At 57.6% G+C, this 22,034-nt stretch overlaps 1 protein-coding gene across 1 annotated transcript in view; it reads left to right on the top strand.

Moving 5' to 3' along the window:
- The window catches only part of CACNA1I (calcium voltage-gated channel subunit alpha1 I), a 94,866-nt gene extending 74,522 nt beyond the window's left edge, over positions 1-20,344 (top strand). Inside the window, exons 22-36 of the mRNA XM_036251178.1 lie at positions 919-1,044; positions 3,420-3,509; positions 4,792-4,984; positions 5,534-5,685; positions 7,251-7,360; positions 7,960-8,093; positions 10,017-10,087; positions 13,361-13,439; positions 13,979-14,100; positions 14,522-14,860; positions 15,100-15,243; positions 15,606-15,728; positions 16,292-16,457; positions 18,526-18,722; positions 19,528-20,344. Coding sequence (XP_036107071.1) covers positions 919-1,044; positions 3,420-3,509; positions 4,792-4,984; positions 5,534-5,685; positions 7,251-7,360; positions 7,960-8,093; positions 10,017-10,087; positions 13,361-13,439; positions 13,979-14,100; positions 14,522-14,860; positions 15,100-15,243; positions 15,606-15,728; positions 16,292-16,457; positions 18,526-18,722; positions 19,528-20,130 — 2,649 coding nt within the window. The 3' untranslated portion in view covers positions 20,131-20,344. The remainder of the gene's footprint in view (positions 1-918; positions 1,045-3,419; positions 3,510-4,791; positions 4,985-5,533; positions 5,686-7,250; positions 7,361-7,959; positions 8,094-10,016; positions 10,088-13,360; positions 13,440-13,978; positions 14,101-14,521; positions 14,861-15,099; positions 15,244-15,605; positions 15,729-16,291; positions 16,458-18,525; positions 18,723-19,527) is intronic.
- Positions 20,345-22,034: the final 1,690 nt, after the last annotated feature.

Here is a 22,034-nt window from a genome sequence, read left to right as displayed (position 1 = left end):
TTTCAGGAGAGGATGGGCACATGTGTGGAGGAGAGCCCAGGAGCTCAGACTGGCATAGAGAGATGAGCCAGACAGTGGGCTGGGTCAAATGGGGAAAGACCTGGAATGGCCGTTAGGGAGTTGGGGCTTGGCGTCTCCTGGACTTGGCTCTGGAAGGTCTCTGGCACAGGCAGGGCCTTGAATTAACTGGGATTTCGGCCTGGAGCTCAGCCCAGGTATAAGATAGGCCTCAGGGCTGGACAGGGAGGAGGGGTTGGGTTATAAAGTGTGTGATGGGGATGGCCAGAGTGACCTGGGTCTGCTGGGGTCTGAGCTATCTCTTGAGTGGCTGAACCCGAGATCCCAGGCTTCTCGCCTGGCCCTGCATCTGGAACTGGAGCTGGTGAGGATCCTGGGCACAGGTGTCCTTTGGGGTTGCTGAGAGGTTCATGGTGGAGCCACCTGGGCAGGAGGGGCTTGAAGTGGACCCCACGTGGACAGTAGCCCTGCCCCTTCCTGGCAGTTGATGCAGAGAGGGCTTGGGTCCCTGATGAGAGAGAGAGAGAGTCTGTCCCCCTGGGGATGTGCAGGCATCTTTGCCCCGTGGGGTCCCTGCCCTGATCTCCAGTGCAGGTACGGGGTCTGATCTCGGGTCTGTGGAAAGCTCAGCGTGTGAACCTTGGCTCTGCCACTTCCTAAATCTCAAGTGACTTTGAGAAAACGACATGTCAGCCCTGGGCTTTAGTTTCCTCATCTGTGAGATGGGGTGAGGTAGCCCCACTTCGTGCTGGGGACTTGGGGTGATGGTGTAGTTGAGTGCGTGGCCTGGCTGTGCACAGAGGAAGGTCTCCTGAGGAGCAGCCTCTGTCCTGATTTACACCCTACCCCACCCTGGAGCCTTGGCAGGACGGTCACTCACCCTGTGTCCCTTCCCCCCAGCTCTTCAAGGGCAAGTTCTACCACTGTCTAGGTGTGGACACCCGCAACATCACCAACCGTTCTGACTGCATGGCTGCCAACTACCGCTGGGTCCATCACAAGTACAACTTTGACAACCTGGGCCAGGTGAGCTCCACCCACCCACCCCTTCCTTACCTGGTCACCCCAGTGGGAGGACTGATAGCTCTTCAATACCACCAGCTTGGGCTTATAGACCAGCCTCCAGTCCTGCCTGCAGGAATGACCCTGTGACTTCTCCTTTCCAAACCTCAGCTCCCCTGCTGTAGCATGGATAGGAGTAGCACCACCGTCCAGGTGGCGTGAGGATTAGGGATCCTGAGTGCAGTGTCCAGCAGGTGCCTGGTGCTTCATAGGCGCTTCAGTGACCCTGGTTCCCGGCCCCCAGCCCCCACCCATGGGACTCTGACAGAGGTTTTAAAGTCAGCCAGACATGGGTGTCAATCCTGGCTCTGACACTTACTGTCAGTGTGGCCTCTCTGAGCCTCAGTTTCCTTATCTGGACAATGGGAATGTTATAGCCCACCAGACAGTCTGGGGTAGAGATGAAAGTGTGCCCAGCCCCTGGCCCACGGTGGGTTTCCTCTCCCACCACCCATCTCCTCTGCCCTCCTGTCTCTCCAGTCACAGGCAGGCCCCTGCCCAGTTCCTGCCTTGCTGTTGGTCTCCCCTCCTGGTGGCCTGCCAGGCGTGGTCATCTGGGTAGTGCCCCAGATGAGAATTCCCAGCTAGATGCCTACAGAGAAACTTCCCCCTCCCTCCCAAATGCTCCTGTTTCTGGAAGGCCCACCAAGGTGGCTGAGTATGACCAGATGGGCAGTGCCTTCCCCAGGTCACACAGGGAAGGAGCAGGATCGAGGTCCAAGTAGTCCAGGGCCCATGCCCTGCCCCTCTGCTGGGACCCTCCAGCTGGTTCCCACCGGAACTCACCCCACATGACCAGAGACCCACTCCCCATGCCCTCTCAGAGAGACCCCTCGGGCCACAGAGACGCAGTGCGTGGCTGGGGAAGGGGGCAGGACCTGGGACACAGCCGCTCTCCCATCTGCTCCAGATTCTCCAGAAGCAGTGCCTTTCCAAGCTATTGACAACTCGGTGGCTGGAAAGATAGATGTTTTAAAAAAGATGTTCCAAGAAGCGGAGGGAAAGCCAGTGGGGGCCTTTGATGACTTTGCTCTTAACCCCTGGCCCCAGCACCAGGCCTAGGCCCCAGCTCCCATGGAGCATTCCAGCCCTTTCCATTTCGAGCATGCTCGATGCCAGGCTGATGCCCTGGGCCCCTAAGTAGGGTGCTCTCGGCACGCAGAGCTAAAGAGGGTTACAGCCCAGCCCAGGGCCTTTGTCTCCTTGCTAGGCTACTCCCAGCTGTGTGCCCCAGGCACGTTCCAGTCACTCTCTGTGCCTCAGTGTCCCCATCTATGAATGGAGACGACGATGGCAGATCTGTGACTCCCAGTCTCAGGCTCTCTGTGCTTCGGGCCTCTGTGGTCCAAGGGCTTACAGAGGCATTTGCCCCTGGCCTGTGAGGGCTTCGCCTGCCTCCCTGGCCAGGAGGGCTTCCTCTGTGCCCCTGCCCTGCTCCTGGGCCCGAGCCCTCTCCTGGAAGCCCTTAGCCTCATGCCCGGCTGCAATGGAAGAGGACGGGTCTTTGCTGGAAGGAGAGGTCAGTGCAGGCAGTAGACCCGTCCCAGAGCGCCATTTCCTTGCCCAGGGCCCTGAGCTAGAAAAAATGAGCAGTGTGGTGGGAGCATGGGAGGGGAGAGGTGTGCAGAGGAGGGCGTGTGACTGCCGGGCGATACCTGCTGGTCCAGGACCCTTTGTGAACCCACTAACTTTCGTAGCCCTGTTGAAGGGACAGGAGGATGCTTTGGCTGCCGTCTGTGTAGGAGCCTTGGCTGCTGTCTCCTGTGGATCACCTCTGCCTCAAAACCTCACATTAGTGATAGTAATTACTGCCATTTACAGACAAGAAAGATGAGACGTCAAGGAACTTTCCCCCAGTCAACCAGCCATTTAGTGGCAGAGCTGGGGCTGTGACCCAGGCTTCTGACTTCTCTCATGAGCTAGAGGCAAACTTGGAGTGGCGGTAGCAGGGGCCTCATGTTTATCAGGAACCTTCCGGTTTCTCAGCTGACTCTGCCAGCAAACCTGGCAGGCAGCCACTTAAGTATTAGCTCCATCCTGTGGGCGAGGGGCAGGAACTCATGAATTTTCTTGCTCAGTTAATTTCAGAGCTGAGACGGGAACCCAGGACTCCTGGCCCAGTGCTCCTCCTGCAGCAGTGCCTGCAGGGTATGTGGCAGGCACACAGGTCCTCAGAAAAGCTTTGTCAGTTGAGGGCACAGGTCTGTCCTCCATATGGGGAAGGCCTCTTGTCCCTCTGCCTCCCAGAAGCAGAAAAATGGAGAGCTGAGGAGGGGTGGATGCAGCCTGAGTGGCCTGTGTTCCTCACCTCTATCCCCTCCCCTCCCCATGTCTTCCAGGCCCTGATGTCCCTCTTTGTCCTGGCCTCCAAGGACGGCTGGGTGAACATCATGTACAACGGCCTGGATGCTGTCGCTGTGGACCAGCAGGTGGGTGTGGCAGGGGCCAGTCAGCGGGGAAGGGACACGGTGGCTTTGGGGCCCAGTGGTCTGAGACTGGTGTCCGCAAGCACAGCCCAGTGTCTCCCACTGTCAGCCGCAGCCCGCTTCTCACCATCCTGGTCTGAATCCTTTGCCAGTAGGGCCACTCCCTGGGTAGTGAGAGTCATTGTTCCATTTGCTTCGCGAAGCCCCCTGCTCTGTAGGGACATTCCTCCAAGCTGCTCCTGCCTTGTGAGTGCAGAGGGGCTGAGTCAGCTGACAGGGAGACAGCAGGTGCAGGCCTGAGACCAGAGCGTGACACATTCAGGGAGTCGTGCGATGAGGTCTGGGAGTACAGAGCGAGGAGAACGGCAGGAGGTGAGGAGGAGGCGAGCAGGACTGGGTGGTCCGGGCATGGCAAGGGCTGGAGTCCATCTGAGCGCAGTGGGAGTCGGTGAAGGTGTTCTAGCAAGGGAGTGACCTCAGGTCTGCTTGTGGGAGCTTCTTGTGCTGCTGGGTGAGGATGGATCTGAGGGTGGGATGGGAGAAGGGGGTCAGGGAGGTGATTGGGCCTGGTAGGAGGCTTGAGCTCTTGCTCCCAAGATCCTCCTGAGAATAGGGGTCCCTTCTGGGGCTAGGTAGGGAATGAGAACACTGGGAGACATCTTTCTCCACTTCTTAGTCTGTGTACCCCTCCTGCCCACCACCCCAACCACACACATACACCCCCCCCACACACACAGACACACGGACTCCACAAGGGATGTGCTTTCCCTTCTGCTGGCTGCCTTATTTCTAGATGGATAAATAAGTAGATGGATGGGTGGATGGATGGATGAATAAGTGGATGGGTGGGTGGTGGATGAATAGATGGATGGATGATGAGTGGACAGATGGGTAAGTGGATGGGTGGGTAGTGGATGGATGGATGAATAAGTGAATGGGTGGGTGGTGGATGGATGGATGAATAGATGAATGGATGATGGGTGGACAAATGAATAAGGGGATGGGTGGGTGAGAGGAAGACAACAGGTGGATATGTGTCCAGGAGGCAGCAGCTGGAGCAGGGAAGGGGAGGGGCTGTCTTTGCTGAGCACCTTTCTTGTGCCAGGCAGGCCCAGGTGGGCACTTTCTCTGCTTCCTCCTTCAAACCTCACGGCCGCCTAGAGGGCGGGCCCTGTGTTAGTATCACCACCACACCGAGGCTCCGCGCGGTAGGGTGCCCCCTGCCGGCCACCGCAGGCCCTGCGATGCTGGTCCGCCTGCATCAGCCCTGTCTGGCTCCCCGCAGCCCGTGCCCAACCACAACCCCTGGATGCTGCTGTACTTCATCTCCTTCCTGCTCATCGTCAGCTTCTTCGTGCTCAACATGTTCGTGGGCGTCGTGGTGGAGAACTTCCACAAGTGCCGGCAGCACCAGGAGGCCGAGGAGGCGCGGCGGCGCGAGGAGAAGCGGCTGCGGCGCCTGGAAAAGAAGCGCCGGAGTGAGTGGGTGGCGGCCTCTGCCCGCTGCCGCCGCCGATCCTCCAGGGGGCCTGGGCCCAACACCAGCCTCTGGGCCTTTGGAGCTGGAAGGGATGAAGGACACAGCCCCTGTGGCTCTGTCCTGCCCCTTGCCCCAGCGTCTGCTTGTCTGGGTGACCTGAGCCCTATCCATGTCCACCTGGAGCTTGATGGTGACACCAATGCCAATCAGGTGTCACAGTCCAGGCACAGAGCAAAGGCAGAGCCTGGATGCCTGACTCTGAGCTGTGGGCCCCCTGTCCTCCCAGAGCAGACCAGGAGCTCCTGCCAGGGGCACTTCCGGGGTGGGTGGAGAGAATCAGTGTCCTGTTCTCTGCCTCCCACGCTACATCTTACCCATTTCCCTTGTGGCCCCTGGCTGGGTGGAGGGACCTAACTGATTAGGGCCTGGATGGACTGACATCTCTCCCCTTTGCTTCCTCCCTTCCCTCTGCCTCTCCCTCCACATGTTCTGTTCCTCCTTTGGCCACCCTCTGTGGTCTGTGCCTTCCCCCATGTACCCCTGGCAGAGGCCCAGCGGCTGCCCTACTATGCCACCTACTGTCCCACCCGGCTGTTCATTCACTCCATGTGCACCAGCCACTACCTGGACATTTTCATCACCTTCATCATCTGCCTAAATGTGGTCACCATGTCCCTGGAGCACTACAACCAGCCACCGGTGAGCCCCAGTCCTATTCCTGGCCTGAGGTTTCATGGGGAGCAGGACCTCAGCAGGACCCCACTCCAGGGACAGGAGGGGGCAGCACCTGAGCAGTCCCCCCATGCCGGGCCCTATGCCCAGGAAGCTCATGGCCTGGTAGGACAGATGAATGAAAGAGAAAGGCCAGAGATAAAGGTCTCTCATTTCTGGTGAGTGGGGAGGTGACATTTGAACCCCACCTTGAATACGGAGAACAGTAGCTGTGGTGTGTTTAATATGACTTTTTGCCGAACATGCTACAGATTTTAACTCTCTCAGCCTTATATTGACCTTAAGGTGGGGGAGGGGATTTTCTCCAGATTTTGTAGGTGAAGAAACTGAGGCTCAGAGAGGTAAAATATGCTGCTCTGGTTAGTCAGCCAGTAAGTAGTGGAGCCAGGTCTGGAACTTTGATTTGCATTTAAGGACTGTCATGTGGCCCTCACTGCTATCTGGGCATGTAGGGTCTGGGGGAGGGGCAGTCCAGCGGACAGAACTGTTGGAGGCAAACACAGAGGTGGGAGAGGGTGACCAGCTCCCAGCAAGTTGCAGGCAGTGTGCACGAGGGGCATGTGTGGGGCTCAGAGGGTCAAGTGCATTCCAAAGGCTTGTCAGAGATGGGGGAAAGAGGAGGGGAGCAGAGCCTCCAGGTGAGGAGTTAGTGTCTCGTTTCATTCATTTTATTATTATTATTTTTAATCCTCACCTGAGGACACTTTTATTTTTGCATTTATCTTCAGATAGAGAGGGAGGAAGAGAGAGAGAGAAACATTGATATGAGAGAGACACATAGAGTGGCTGCCACCCACACAACCCCAATGAGGGCAGGGGACAAACGGCAACCGAGGTACGTGCCCTTAGCGGTAACCGAACCCAGGACTCTCTGGTCCACGGGCCGATGCTCTAACCGCTGAGCCAAACCGGCCAGGGCAGTATCTCATTTTAAATGATAGGAGAGGAATGTTATATATGCAGGGAAAAGGAAGGCAACCACTGGCAGAAAGGGATGGTATTTGTAGAACTTCCAAATTAACATGAAGAAATGGAATAATAATAGCTCACATTTACCAAGTGTTTAAGTATGTAGTCCAGTCTGGTGCAGGGCCATTAGCTCATTTAATTTTCACAGTAATTTTCTGAGTAAGGTACTATTATCGTCCCCAGTTAACTGATTGGAAAACGAAGTCCCAGAGAGGTCAAGTGACTTGCCCAAAGTCATAGTGAACAAGGAGTAAGTGCTGAGCCAGGATTCAAATCTAGGCAGTCTGGTTCTTAACCATGTCCCTTAACCATTACCCAACACTACTTCCAAAGAGGGGTGTCTGGGCCAAACCAGCAGAAATAAGGAAAAGGAAATAGCGGTGAAATAAATAGTGCACGTTACATAAGATGGAAGGAATATAAGTAGATACATAAGTCATTGCACTCAAAGTGAATGGATTAATTAAATTCTCCTCTTAAAAGGCAGAGACTATCTGACTGGAGGAAAGTGGGGGGCAGGTCATAGGGTCTGGATCATGCTTCTCTTTGCCCTCCCCCCATAGTCCCTGGAGACAGCCCTCAAGTACTGCAACTACATGTTTACCACCGTCTTTGTGCTGGAGGCTGTGCTGAAGCTGGTGGCATTTGGTCTGAGGCGCTTCTTCAAGGACCGGTGAGTGGCTGGGCCAGGCCATGGCAGCACAGAAGGGGCTACAGGAAGAGGAAGTAGTCTTGATCCCCGAGGAAGCCTGGAGCAGCCAGAGGAGGGAAATTAATGTGTCTGAGGACTGATGGCCAGTGGCCCCTGGGTGCTGCCTATAGCCCTGAGCAGGGAGTAGATATGGTCCTTCCTGAGGGGTGCAGGGTATCCTACCAAGTCTCCTCAGCACATCTCCTGGGGGTCCTCCATACTCCACAGGCAGAGCAGGGCATTCCTTACTCCTTTTCAGAGGGAACAGACAAGGTTCAGAGAGCTTGATGGACTAGGCCTAGGCCACACAGCCAGAAGTCAGAGCCCTTTTCTTCTGCAGGAAGACAGACATATTTATTCAGACTGGTTAGCCCCTTGCTTGAGGAATTGGAGGCTGTCCAGGGGCAGGGAAGGAATTAGATTCAGTGGGGTCTTGAGGGGCTTGCTGGAAGGGTGGCCACACATCCCCGTCAGCCACAGGAGGGTGGAGAGCTGGGCAGCTCCTCCGAACTGAAGTGTGTCTAAACTAGAGTGGCTCTCACGTTGTTTCCCACTCCGGGCCTCCTGTGTCCCCTGAGCAGGTGGAACCAGCTGGACTTGGCCATCGTGCTGCTGTCGGTCATGGGCATCACGCTGGAGGAGATTGAGATCAACGCAGCACTGCCCATCAACCCCACCATCATCCGCATCATGCGGGTTCTGCGCATTGCCCGGGGTGAGGGCAGAGGACAGGCAGGGGGAGGGGAGTGTGGGCACAGTGGGCTTCCTGCTGAGCAGGGAGAACAGAAGCCAGGAGGCCTGCATGCCCGACATACACTCGCTCCTGTGTGTACACATTCCTGTGCCCTTGCCCACAGGCTGAGCTGTACAGCACACAGCGCCTCCCCCCTTATCACACCACAACCCGTGCGGTCCAGTCTCAGGTTGGGATGACGGGCTCCTCACTGGTGTTTCTCCAACACCAGCTGGGACACAGGGGCCTCGATGCTTCTTCAGATCCCCTTTCTTCTCCCAGACCTCCCTCTCACCCCAAGGCTGTCCCCACACTTCTTCCCAAATCCTCCTACCTCAGTGCTCACCCAGGTGCCTCTTACTCTTCTCCTGCACATGCCTGTGGCCTGCAGATTCCGAGGTGGGGATGGGTGTGTGGAGCCTCTTGAACCGCAGGAAGAGACGAGGGCACTTACTTGGTCATTTTTGCTTCCGTGCGGTGAATTAGGCAGTCACTCATACGCTTTTTTTCTCTCTCACATGCTTTTTATCCCTCAGTTCCCACTGGGTGTCCCCTCCTTCTCTTGGTCTTTTAAAAATCTTTATTGTTGAGAGTATTACTAGTGTTTCCCCTATTTCCCCCTTTGTCCCTCACCACCTCACCCCAGGCCTTCAACACCCTACTGTATGTGTTCATGGGCAGTTCGTGCATATAAATTTGTTGGTTAATCTCTTCCCACGCACTCCCTCCTCCCTTCCCCCTGAGATTCGTCAGTCTGTTCTGTGTTTCTTTGCCTCTGGTTCAATTTTATTCATTGGTTTATTGTGTTTATTAGATCCCACATATATGTGAGATCATGTAATATTTGCCTGACTCTAACTGGCTTATTTCATTTAGCATAATCATCTCCAGGTGTCTCCATGTTGTCTCAAAGGGTAATCCTTCTTTACAGCTGTATAGTATTCCATTGTGTATATGTACCACAGCTTTTTTGTCTACTCATTTACTGATGGGCACTTGGGCTGTTTCCAGATCTTAGCTATTGTAAATAGCGCTGCTATGAACATAGGGGTGCATATATTCTTTCTAACTGGTGTTTTGGGATTCTTAGGATACATTCCTAGAAGTGGGATCACTGGGTCAAATGGCAGTTCCATTTCTAATTTTTTGAGGAAACTCTACACTGTTTTCCATAGTGTCTGCACCAGTCTGCATTCCCATCAGCAGTGTGCTAGGGTTCCCTTTTCTCCACAACCTCGCCAGCACTTGTTTGATGATTTGTTGATGGCAGCCATTCTGGCAGGTGTGAGGTGATACCTCATAGTTGTTTTAATTTGCATCTCTCTGGTGATTAGTGACATTGAGCATTTTTTCATGTCTCCTGGCCATTTGTATGTCCTGTTTGCAGAAGTGTCTGTTCAGGTCCTCTACCCATTTTTAATTGGATTCTTTGTCTTCCTTTTGTTGAGTTGTATGAGTCTCTTGGTCTTTTTTTTTTAATCCTCACTCAAGGATATTTTTCTATTTATCTTCAGATAGAGTGAGAGGGAGGGAGAGAGAGAGAGAGAGAGAGAGAAGGAGAGAACGAGAAACATAGGCATGAGAGGGACACATTGATTGGTTGCCTCCCGCATGACCCCAACCAGGGCCGGGGATGAACCACAACTGAGGTACGTGCCCTTGACCGGAATTGGACCTGCGACTCTTTGGTCCGCAGGCCAATGCTCTAACCAATGAGCCAAACCAGCCAGGGCTCTTGGTCTTTTTTATACCAGTGTCCACACCTGGTGCTGCATGTTTTCGTGCGCACCCCCACTCACCCTGTAGCTGCACCCATGTTCTTGTGGCATTTACACACGTGCACACGCGTGCATGGCACGTCCCCACTGGCTGGGCTGAGTGGGCTGGGCTGGGTCTCACCCGCAGTGCTGAAGCTGCTGAAGATGGCCACGGGGATGCGGGCCCTGCTGGACACCGTGGTGCAAGCTCTGCCCCAGGTAAGAGCCGCTCCCTTCCGCAGCCCCTCCTGCCTGTGGCCGGCTGTCACCCTGGGCCCTGTCCTGAACCTGTCCTGAGCCAGCGAAGAATTTTGTCTCCAGAGAAGCAGCTTGAGCCTGGGCTGTGAGAGATGGAACAGGTCCCCTCCGCCTCCTTCTTCCTGATGTCACCATGTCCTCTCCAACCCTGCTCTTTATCAGGCCCTGGGCTGGCCCTTGGGGACCCACATTCTGCCCTCAGGGGTCACCAGGCTGGTAGGGGAGACAGATGCCTCAGGACAGTGTGGGGAGATCAGGGCAGGTGTCAGGGGACTTTGAGCTTGACCTTGCAGGGTGGCTTGGCAGGAGATGGCGATGTGGACAGAGAGGTTCTGTTTTGACAATCTAGGAGGGGCAGCATGAGACCCTGGACTGGGTGCAGATCCTGTGAAGTCAGCAAAGCTGCCACCTCCTCACCCCTCATCCCACTGGTCAGTGGGAGGGACGCAGGGTCTGGGCCACAGCGGGGTCATCGTTCATCCTCCTGGGAATGTTGCAGGCCCAGCCTCTCCCTCCCCTGCTGTCCTGACAACTTAAGGCCTCCCTGCTGCCTCCTCTCAGGGGGGCCTCCGTGCTGAGGTGGACCTCATGCACATTCCTTTATTCGTTCTGACTTATCTAGTCTCAAGGAACTTTAGGCACCTTAAAATAAAAGGCACAGATGCAGCACACTAAAAATGAGGATTGAAGATGAACAGCTCCGCAAAGACGAAAACAAAGCTAGTTCTCAGTGACGTAGGCGAGAAGCGTTACTGAGTTCCATTCTCGAGTTTGGTGTGAGCTTCCCAGCAGCCCAGTTGCAAAGGGAAAGTGACATGACTCTCACCAGGTCTGGATTAAAAGCGGGAACATTCATTCAAAGAGATGTGGGTTTTTTGTTTTTGTTTTGAGAGAGAGAGGAAGGGAGAGAGAGAGAAACATTGATCAGGTGCCCCCCAAAACCCAGACATGAACCGGGAATTGAACCGGGACCTCTCAGTCCATGCGACAATGCTCCATCCACTGAGCCACACTGGCCGGGACAAAGATGTGGTTTTTCCTAATACTAAATCCCTTCAAAAGAATGTGCCGGGTGGAAGATGTAGGTGAGGGCTGGGCTTTCAGGCTGTGCAGGCAGGAAGCACGTGGAGCCCAGCCTGTCGCCACCCTGCCTGGGATCAAAGCCTCGTTCCCTGTGAGACCTTGGGCATGACTCAGCTTCTCATGCCTTGGTTTCCTTGCCTATGAAATGGGGGATAACAGTGTTTATCTCAAAGGGCGTTGTGTGGTTTAAACAGTGAGAGTTATAAAGTACTGAACGGGACCTAGGTCATAGGAAGTGCCACATAAGAGTCTGCTAAGGATGGAGACGGGGTGGTGAGTGTGTGCCCCCAGCTGTACTGGCCTTCTTCCCCTCCCCCCTTCCCCTTGTTCTGACCCCGAGGTATGCTTGGGTGGTTCCCCAGGGCAACCCTGAGTTTGCACAGAGCACATGAAGAACCCAGGTGGTCCCTGGCTCGGTAGTAATTATAGTTACGTCAACAACTATAATGGAGGGGCGCTTACGTCTCAAAATCTATTGGCTGACCCTGGACATTGCCTTGGCTCTCTGTAAAGTGCTATAACAATGAAACTTTGGCCCTTTCCCTCCTACACAGAGGGAGGAGGCATCAGGGAAGGCTACTTGGGGGAGGTGACTGGTGACCTGGGCTTTGAGGGTGAGGAGGGGGCATTTACCAGTCATAGACAGAGAGGGTCTTTCTGGCAGAGGGAACAGAGTATGCAAACGGGGTCTGTTTTCCTTACGGCTGGATGAGCAGGCTGGGAGGGTCTGCAGGGCCAGGCCAGGCCCTTGATGCCAGGAAGCAAACTCAAGCTTAGTCCTGCAGGCAGTGGGCACCACAGGAGGTTCTGGACAGGAGAGGCCTCGCCCTTTTAGGAGGCAGCTCTGGCGACTCAGAGGAGAGTGGGTTGGCGAGAGTGGGTTGGCGGGAGAGGCTGGAGGCAGGGGGGTGGGTGAGGAGGTGGTTGCAGCCGGGCAAGCTCTGGACCAGGCTGGGGGCGGAGGACGGGCTGAGGAAAGGCGAGGTGGGACCTGTGCACAAATGCCGCTGGGGCCACGCACACGATCCCCTCGGCTGCCAGGGCCTCCCACCTTGCCTCGTGGGTGCTCAGTAAGGGCTCATTTCATTAATGAATGAGTATCATTTAATTAGTCGGACACCGTCGGGGTGATTGTAGAGCAGCTTGGAAGGGAACCCTCCTCTGGAGCAGAAACACATTAAGAGGCTCTGATGAACGTGCTTTACTTTTCAGCAATTAGTGTGAACACCTTCTGACTTACTCATGCAGGCCTTCTGAGGGATCTAGGAGACATTTCTGGGGCAAGAATGTGTTCGAGCCTTATCTTATCCATAGCATGAGTTAAAGGCCATCTCTAGCACATGGGTAGATTTGACACAGGTGTGGAATCTGGGTCATTTTTCTCCCACAGGAGCTGTGGGGCAGGGGTGGCTGGGTATTCAGGAGGCTTCTGGGGCCCTCAGTCCTGCATGATTCCTGTGTCCATGGCCAGGCTCTGTGCTGGTCGGAGGAAGCAGACCTGGCTTAATCTAGCCCTGTTCCTGCTCTCGAAGGCTTCCCAGAGCTACAGAGACACGCCAGTTACACTCACACTGTCAGACTGCATCCCAGACTGCCTGGAGGAATCTGGGCAGGCTTCGTGGAGGAGGTGGCAGTGTTGCTGAGACAGTCTTCCCCTCCTCTCTGTATTCACCTGGGGATGGCACTGACCACACACCTGAGTATGGGGCAGTGATTGTGTCCATGGACCCCGGGGCCAGTGGGCTGGGTTTGAATCTCAGTCCTACCCTAGTACTAGTGGTGTGACCCTGGGTATTTCACCTCTCAGTACATTTCTTTGTTCATCTGAGGAATGGGGTGAACGAGAGTTTATGGTTCATCATGTGGGATAAGTGAACTAATAAATAAGAAGTGCTTGAATCCAGGCCTCTGACAGTAAAGGTTTCACAAGCATTTTACCATTATCCTGTGCCCTGTGCCGGGCCCAGCCTGCCCTCCTGGAGGTCCTGCGGGGGGTGGCAGACATGGACACAGAGCCTGGTGAAATGTTACCGCTGCCCTGACCCTCAGGCAGGGGCCCGGGGCCTGCGCGCCCTCACCCCAACCCCCCCAGGCCTCGCAGCCTCGCTCCCCACCCCAGGCCCTGCCCAGCCCCACCCGCTGTCTCCGCAGGTGGGCAACCTGGGCCTCCTCTTCATGCTGCTCTTCTTCATCTATGCCGCCCTGGGGGTGGAGCTCTTCGGCAAGCTGGGTGAGTGAAGCGGGCTTGGGGGGGCTGGTCTGGACCAGGGCCTTGGGGTGGGGGGCTGGGAACCCTCCAGACTGTCACATCAGGGTCTTTGTATTGGAGAGAGGTCCCACAGCAGGCCATGGGCGGATGGATGGGCAGCCCTCCACCATCCACACCCCTCTCCCGTGTGAGTTGGAGCTTTTGAGAGGTGCTAGCCTGGGTCCATGTACACCCCAGGCCTATGACGTTGACCCCACTTGGAGCCCCTCCTCCGGCTCCACGAGCCAGTGCCCACCCTGGGCCAGGGCATCCCCACAAGCAGAACAGCTAGGGCAGCACAGGACCAGCTCCAGGAGGCAGGGCTCCGTCGACGGCAGCCCTCACACCTCATCCTCTCCCTTCGAAACTGATACTTGAGTTGGGGAGGAGCCAGACTCACCTGAGCCTGAGCCCAGCTTCTGTGCCACGTCCCTGAGCCTCAGTCTCTCCCCCTGGGGGCTGGGGATTCCAAGAGGAGGCCGGGTGGGCTCTGCAGCAGGCCAGCTGACCTCTCCTTTCAGTCTGCAACGACGAGAACCCCTGTGAGGGCATGAGCCGGCACGCCACCTTTGAGAACTTCGGCATGGCCTTCCTCACGCTCTTCCAGGTGTCCACCGGCGACAACTGGAACGGGATCATGAAGGTACCTGTGGGCAAGCTGGCGAGGGAGAGCTCAGGCTGGGTTCTGAGAGCAAGGGGCCTGTGACAGTCCTGACGGTCAGGGCTCCCAGCCTCTGTCTGCCCAGCGCCCGACTGCACATGGCAGGGCCCAGAGAGGCAGAGGGCCCTGCCCGGGACCGGAAGCACAGCGAGGTGCAGATGAGGCCAGAACGGGCTCTCTGTCCACCCCTTAATGCTGGACAGTGCTCAGGTGCCAGGGCCAGAGGGGACTGGGGCCCGCAGCCCGGGCAGGGCCTGCAGTCACTGCTCCTCCTGGGGCCAGGGCCCTGGCATTGGCTGCCTGCCCATCACCCCGTGGAGGCCCCCTGGCTCCGGCCTGGGGTGGGGAGAAGGGCTCCCGCAGGACAGCCCCTGGGTCCTCACCGCCCTCCCCACCGGCGCAGGACACGCTGCGGGACTGTACCCACGACGAGCGCAGCTGCCTGAGCAGCCTGCAGTTCGTGTCGCCGCTGTACTTCGTCAGCTTTGTGCTCACGGCGCAGTTCGTGCTCATCAACGTGGTGGTGGCCGTGCTCATGAAGCACCTGGATGACAGCAACAAGGAGGCTCAGGAGGACGCTGAGATGGACGCAGAGCTTGAGCTCGAGATGGCCCAGGGCCTGGGTCCCGGCCCACGGCTGCCTGCCGGCTCCCCGGGGGCACTGGGCCGAGGGCCAGGAGGCTCAGGCGGCGGGGGTGACTCAGAAGGCCGCCTGTGCCGCCGCTGCTACTCTCCAGCCCAGGTGGGCAGGGGCTGGGGTCGCTGAGGCGGGGTCTTGGGCTGCAGGGAAGCTGGCCCAGGTGGCCTCGGGTAGAGACTTCTGTCTTTTGGGGCCCCACCCTGCTCAGCATTGTGTGACCCTGTGACAAGTGGGTCGGGCCCAGGCCACAGGTGCAGAGAACCAGAGGGCCGCTGTGCCCTGCCCCCGCAGTCCCCACCTAGTGATAATCCCACCTGTCCCCACCCGTCCTGTCCGCCTAGGAGAACCTGTGGCTGGACAGCGTCTCTTTAATCATCAAGGACTCCTTGGACGGGGAACTGACCATCATCGACAACCTGTCTGGCTCCATCTTCCACCACTACTCCTCCCCGGCTGGCTGCAGGAAGTGTCAGCACAAGCAGGAGGTAAGGCTGCGCCTTGCAGCGAGCTGGCCTGAGGCCAGAGCCCAGCTCTGGGCAGAGACCTGGCCGCCAGCGAGGCTCATGATGGCCAGCCTCCAGGGACACTGGTCTGTGGGCAAGTGGACCGGCTTTGGAGTTCATGGCTCATAGCACCTGCGTGCCCTTGGCTCGGCCCAGGCCTGGCACTCTGTTGGCTGTGCCGCCATCATGTCTCCACTCCTGCACCCCGCCTAGGCTGGGCCCCTTCCCAGGATGGGCATGCCCTCATCCATGCTCAGCAGATCTGAGCCTCTCTCACCACCATCCTGCATCTTTCTGAGGGACCAGCCCCGTGGGTGACTAGAGGCTGCCACCTCTCCCTGCAGGTACAGCTGGCCGAGACAGAGGCCTTCTCCCTGAACTCAGACAGGTCCTCATCCATCCTGCTGGGCGATGACTTGAGTCTCGAGGACCCGACAGCCTGCCCACTTCGCTCTAAAGACAGCAAGGTGAGCAGCCCTGGTGGACTCCTGGACAGACGAGTCTGTCCTTGCAGGTTGAGTCTGTCCTGCTCTGCCAGGACACTGCTTCTTCCCAGTGCACCATTTAAGCAGCACCTGCTGTGTGCCAGGCTCTCATCTCTTGTTGGTCAGATGAGGGCAGTGGGGCTCAGAGAGGTGGAGTGATTTACCTGAAGTCACACAGCAACAATCAGCCAGCACCCCAATCACGGCATCCTGTGGCCTCTGCTGCTCCTTGTTGCTTTGGATACTTTTTATCCAAGTAAGAAGACCCTTCACAGTCCTCAAGGATCTCAGAGTCGAGGGCAGTGAGCAGTCAACTGTGACCTGCCTGGGACATCAGGGAGGCTTCCTGGAGGTGGGGCCCTTTCACCTGGGTTTTGGAAGATGCCCATTGTTGGCCAGGTGGACAGGGCGAGGAGAAGGCCATCCCAGGCACCGAGTGCGGCCCAGCAAAGGACTGTGGATCAAGGGCATGAAGGCAGCTGTGAGGGCCTTGGCCCCTCCTCCTTCTCCACCATCCTAACCCATCCACCTCCCTTTTCCTGCAGGGCGAGCCAGATCCACCTGAGCCCACGCGTGTGGGGGACCTGGGTGAATGCTTCTTCCCCTTGTCTAACACGGCCGTATCCTCGAGTCCAGAGAACTTTCTGTGCGAGATGGAGGCGATCTCATTCAACCCCGTCCGGTCCTGGCTGAAACATGACAGCATCCAAGGTGAGGAGTAGGCACCCACCAGCTCCCCACAGCCCTGTTCTCGGGGGGCTGCTTCAGAGACAGCTGGTTGAGTTTTTTCCTTAGTATTTTTTCCCCAGACTATTATGTTGAGTCGGGGAAAAACCAGATAACTAACTAACAATAATAGAGAGGAACCTCAGGGCTGATATAACAATGATGAAAGATCAAGAGCCAAATGCTGCAGAGAGGAGAGACAAAAGTTATACCAAAACCCTGGCCAGGTGGCTCGGTTGGGTGGAGCATCATCCCATACATCCAAAGGTTGCAGGTTTGATTACCAGTCAGAGCACATACCTAGGTTGCGGGTTCGATCCCCAGTTGGGGTGTGCGCCGGAGGCAGCCCTTCTTCTTTCTCTAAAATCAATAAAAAAAAAATATATCCTTGGGTGAGGATTAAAAAAATTACATGAAAAACCTGGGCTAAGGGAGGCTTCCCGCTGAGTTCCCGGGAGCTATGGTGGAAAGGAAACCAGATTGGCACACAGTTGTCATCATCAAGCAAAAAGCAAGCTGCCGAATTACTGAGATGCTTTTCTAGAGCTGAATTTGAGGCGTGTGTATCCCACAGATCTTCACACAAGATGATGTTGAACAACAAAGCCTGTTGACCTTACCAGTACTTTTTTGTTGTTGTTAATCCTCACCCAAGGATATTTTCCCATTATTTTTAGATAGAGTGGAAGGGAGGGAGAGAGGGAGAGAGAGAGAAACATTGAGGTGAAAGACATACCGACTGGTTGTGTCCCACATGACCCCGACCAGGGCTGGGGATCGAACCTGCAACCCAAGTACATGCCCTTGACAGGGAATCAAACCCATGACCCTTTGGTCTGCAGGTCAACACACTAACTGCTGAGCCGAGCTGGCCAGGGTTCTCTAGTCCTTTTGTAAAATGTCCTGACATTTATCCTTGGGCCCTATTCTCGGCATCCTGTTTGTGCTTCGGGCTCGTGGCTTGGCTTCGGCCCCAGAACAGAGGACTGAGCTGGTCTGTCCATCATAGGGCTCACCTTCACCTCAAGTCCTCTTGGAGGGTGACGGGAATCTGGTTTGATAGCACTGGCTGAGAAAGGGGACAGAGAGATGAACTCAGCAGAAGGGTCCCCAAGACCCTGAGCTTACCTCAAACTCTTCTGGGAGGCCTGGCACTGAACACCTTCCTGGAGCTGGGGGTCGAGTGGCTTTTCCAAGGACCTATCCTAAAACCAGTGGCTTCCCGACTGGATATGGTGGCTTAGGTACTAGGACCTAAACCAAACAGACATCCTGAACCAAAAGTCAGGGCACAGGATCCAAGAGTCATTCTGATTGAATGAAATCTCATCCCCTGGGTTTCCATTTTCCTTAAATAATAAGATGACATAGAATAGAAGTCCTTGCACCTGGGGATATTCATGCTGTCCAGCTTCCTTGGGTACATATTCCCCAATTATTTCGTGCCACCCTCACCCTCGAAGGCACTGACTGAAGGGACTGTGGGCAGAGGCTGCTGGCCATCCCCACTGCCCAGCCTGCATTTTCCCTTCATCTTGTCCTTGCCTGTCTCCACACCCCAGTGGAGCAGACCAGACAGATCCAGTGGCAATGTGTCTGCTCAGCCCACTCTATCTGCTGTTCTAGATGGGCCCCCCAGAACTGGCCGGACCCTGTGGGGTGTTAGGCCCTAGAGGGTGGCACTCATAATGTCTGCTGTGCTCCTGGCACCGGGCAGGGAACTGCACAGCCGCCTCTGGTTCTTACAACCTCCTCTCCACCGCTTGCAGGAGGCATCTGGTCCCTGTTTCTCAGAGGCAGGAACCTAGGGGCCCTTGAGCCGGGACCACTTCACTCCAAAAGCGCTGCCTTTGCCCAGTGCCTGTCCTCCCAGGAGTCACAGGGCAGGCTCACTATTTCTCTCTTGCTTTCACAGTGGGGACACCGAGGCTCAGAGAGGGAGCTTTGCCCATAAGCTCACAGCCAGCTTGTTAGGTAGCCCCCTCCCCTCCAGCCTCCAGGGGCCTGCCAACCCGAGCCTGCTCCCCACCTCCCTCTCCTCCCTCCCCAGCAGCACCTTCGAGCCCCTTCTCCCCAGAGGCCTCCAGCCCACTCCTGCCCATGCCAGCGGAGTTCTTCCACCCTGCTGTGTCCGCCAGCCAGAAAGGGCAGGAGAAGGCGGCCGGTGCTGGGATCCTCCCTAAGATTGCCCTGCAGGGCTCCTGGGCATCCCTGCGGTCACCGAGTGTCAACTGCACCCTCCTCCGGCAGGTATGGCACCCCCCTGACTCCCGGAGCTCCCCGGTGGGGGACACCTGATGGGGCAATGGAGTTCTGGGTGGAGGTGGAGGGGCAGGCCTGGGGGATGGGAGGTTGGATTGGCCAGGGCCACCAGCTGGGCACGCAGAGGGCCCTGCAGACCTGAGAGCCCCATTCTGTGGGTCGCAGTCCAGGGCTCAGGGAGAGGCGGGAGCTGCCCCAGATCACACAGCGGTGGAGGCCGGTCTGGGCCCAGGACTCTCGCAGGCATTTGTTCACTCAGTCGCTGTCATCCCCGACTATGTGCCAGGCTGAGTGCCAGGCACAGAGGCCGCAGCAGCTCCAGAGCCCCTGCCCCTGGGGCTCACAGTTTGTGGTGTGTTCCAGCATCAGGGCATACAAAGTATAGCCTATTTGACAGTGACGCACCGGGAGAACAGTGCACAGGAGAGGGGTCTGTGGGGGCGCCGGCGCGGGTAGTTCAGGAGCTTTGCAGGCAGCAGGCAGAGCAGAGGTGGGGGGCGGGGAGTGAGGTCCCAGAGGGTGGGGCAGGGCCTCAGGCCAGGGTCTGCGTTTGAGTAGGATGACCCTGGCTGCCCCGAGGACCAGGGCGCAGGGTGGGCTGGAGCGCCCAGTCCGAGGCCGCTCCAGTGACTGTCATGCGAGCCACCCAGAAGCCCAGATGGGCGTGGGTGGCGGAGGGGAGAAGCCGCGGGGAGCTGCGGGTGTGGCGAAGGCAGTACCTGAGGGGTCCGCAGGCTGCAGGAGGAGCAGGGTGGGGGACCCCGGGCAGCCCCACCCCCGTGTCTCCCCGCAGGCCACTGGGAGCGACACGTCGCTGGAGGCCAGCCGCAGCAGCTCGGCGGGCAGCCTGCAGACCACGCTGGAGGACAGCCTGACCCTGAGCGACAGCCCGCGGCGCGCCCTGGGGCCGCCCGTGCCCGCGCCCGGCGCCCGCGCTGGCCTGTCCCCCGCCGCCCGCCGCCGCCTCAGCCTGCGGGGCCGGGGCCTGTTCAGCCGGCGCGGGCTGCGGGCGCACCAGCGCAGCCACAGCAGCGGGGGCTCCACCAGCCCGGGCTGCACCCACCACGACTCCATGGACCCGTCGGACGAGGAGGGCGCGGGCCGGGGCGGCGCGGGCGGGGGCGCGGGCAGCGAGCACTCGGAGACGCTCAGCAGCCTCTCGCTCACCTCGCTCTTCTGCGCGCCGCCCGCGCCGCCGGGGCTGCCGCCCGCCAGGAGGTTCAGCAGCACCAGCAGCCTGGCCGTCGGCCCCGGCCGCGCCCGCGCCGCCCCCGCGCCCCCCGGCCTGGCCCGGAGCCCCTCCTGGGCCGCCGAGCGCCGCAAGGACCCGCGGGGCGCCGCCGAGCCGCCGGGAGAGCTGCCGCCCGCGGACGCTGCCAGCAAGAGGAAGAGATGAGGCCGCCGGCCCGCCCGCCGCCCACCGTCTCGCCGTCTTACCTCAGGGGCCAGGGGCAGACAGCAATACCGTCCCGTCCCGTCCGCAGGCTGGACCCGCAGGGCCGCGGCCCGGCCCGAGCTGCAGCCCGGTCCGGCTGCGCTGCGGCCCCCGCCCGCTGCGGCCTGGCCGCGGGCCTTCCGTGCAGACACATGTGTGTGTATATATGCATATAGAGAGACAGACATATATATATTTATTTTTTTTACTGAGAGCTTATGACTTCCAGAAAGTAAGTGCTCAAGTTGGGGAGTGCGGCCGGGGCCCAGACAGCTTTCTGCCTGAGGCTGAGGACCCAGGCCAGACCCGCCCCGGGGCAGATGGTCCTGCTGGGCTTGGCACCCCTACTTTTTGGTGTCTCCCCTGGGTTTGGAGTAGCTTGGAGAGGGCTCTCAGGCCTCTGTGGGTCCCGTGGGCCAGGAGACAGACCCAGTAAAAGGTGTCATTCAGGGTGCATTTTTTTTTTTTCCTTTAAAGAAGAAATGCTGCTAAGATCCCGCCCTTCCCTTCCTCCACGTATTGGGGTGTCTGTCTTGTTCCTGACTGTCTAGTTGTGTGAACAGTCTTGTAGGCGCCCAGAGTCCACAAGCTCTTAGTCAACCAGTTAGCTGTGTTTCTTTAGAAAAAGCAGGGGTGATGATTGTATTTTCGTAGGGCTGGTGCGGGGTGGATAGCAGCTCTGAGGCTGGCAGAGAGCTCTGCCCCAGGTGACGCCCCTGCCCCCGTGGGCACACCCTGGGCGGGGTCTGCTATGGCCTGGCCCCAGGAAGCAGGAATGGAGGCAGCAGGAGACGGGAAAGTGAAGGATTGAGCTGTGATACTGGCAAGGTCAAGGTACCTGCCGCCTGGTCTGTGCTGGCTCTGGCCTTTTACCCTGCAGGTGGGATCAGGGTTGGGGCACCTGCCTGGGGCCTGGGGCCAGCTCCTTCATAGCCTGTCACCTGGATACAGCCCCCACCCCCCACCCCCCCACCGTCCTGAGGCTGCAGGTCAGGTTTCACTACAGCCGTGCTTCTCAAGTGGTCTGCTGACCTGCGGTTTTCCTTTCAACCGTTATGCACTTATTTCAGTATTTATTAGGAAAAAAGCAGTACACTGAACCCATGACTTCACAGAGAGATTGCTTAGGTCGAGGCTAAATTTTTAAGAGTGGCTAGGTCAGTTTAAAGAAGATTGGGGACATGGTGGCAGAGTCGTGGGGTGGGAACTGCTGCAGGCTTGGGACACACAGCACTTCAGCTACAACCCGGCCTTTTGCTTTTGAGATCTCCAGTGGTTTGGCTGGGCCCTGCCTAGCATGGTGGTGTTTGTGGGGGTAGGCTCTTTGGACAGGTGTCTCCCCGACTGGGGACCCTTGGGGTCTGGGCACTGGAGCAAAGAAAGGAGGTTAGTGACTTAGGCTTAGTGGCCTGCAAAGCCCTTCTCTTAATAGCTGGTGGTGGGGGTGGGGAAGGGTGATCAAGCCCACTTTACAGATGAGGAAACCGAGGCCTGAAGAGGCAGAGTGGCCAACCTAAGATCCCTCAGGGCCCAGGTAGCAAAGAGGCTGAGGTACCCTGGGGGCCAACACCTGAGTACCTGGAATGAGAAAAACCAGCCTGTGTTCAAAGAGGGTGGGTTCAGAAGGCAGAGCCCAACTGAGGGGCTCTGTGGTACCATGGAGTTGGGCTGGCATGGCATTCAGACCTGGATTTGCCCCTGCACCCCCAGAACTTCTCTCTCCTCACCCCAAAGTGTGGATGGTAGGCCTTGGTGAGGATACAGAAGTATTGCCCAAGCGCTGGGCTCCCTCCCGGGACAGCAGCCTCCAGGGTGAGCGGTTGGCCGGGTTCTCCCTCTTGGGGAGCAGGGGACCTGGGGTCTTG

The sequence above is a fragment of the Molossus molossus genome, unplaced genomic scaffold (genome assembly GCF_014108415.1).
Source record: "Molossus molossus isolate mMolMol1 unplaced genomic scaffold, mMolMol1.p scaffold_m16_p_10, whole genome shotgun sequence".
NCBI classification, from domain to species: domain Eukaryota; kingdom Metazoa; phylum Chordata; class Mammalia; order Chiroptera; family Molossidae; genus Molossus; species Molossus molossus.
The sequence above is the reverse complement of the archived record's forward strand: the minus strand, read 5'-3'. Positions and strand labels throughout refer to the sequence as shown.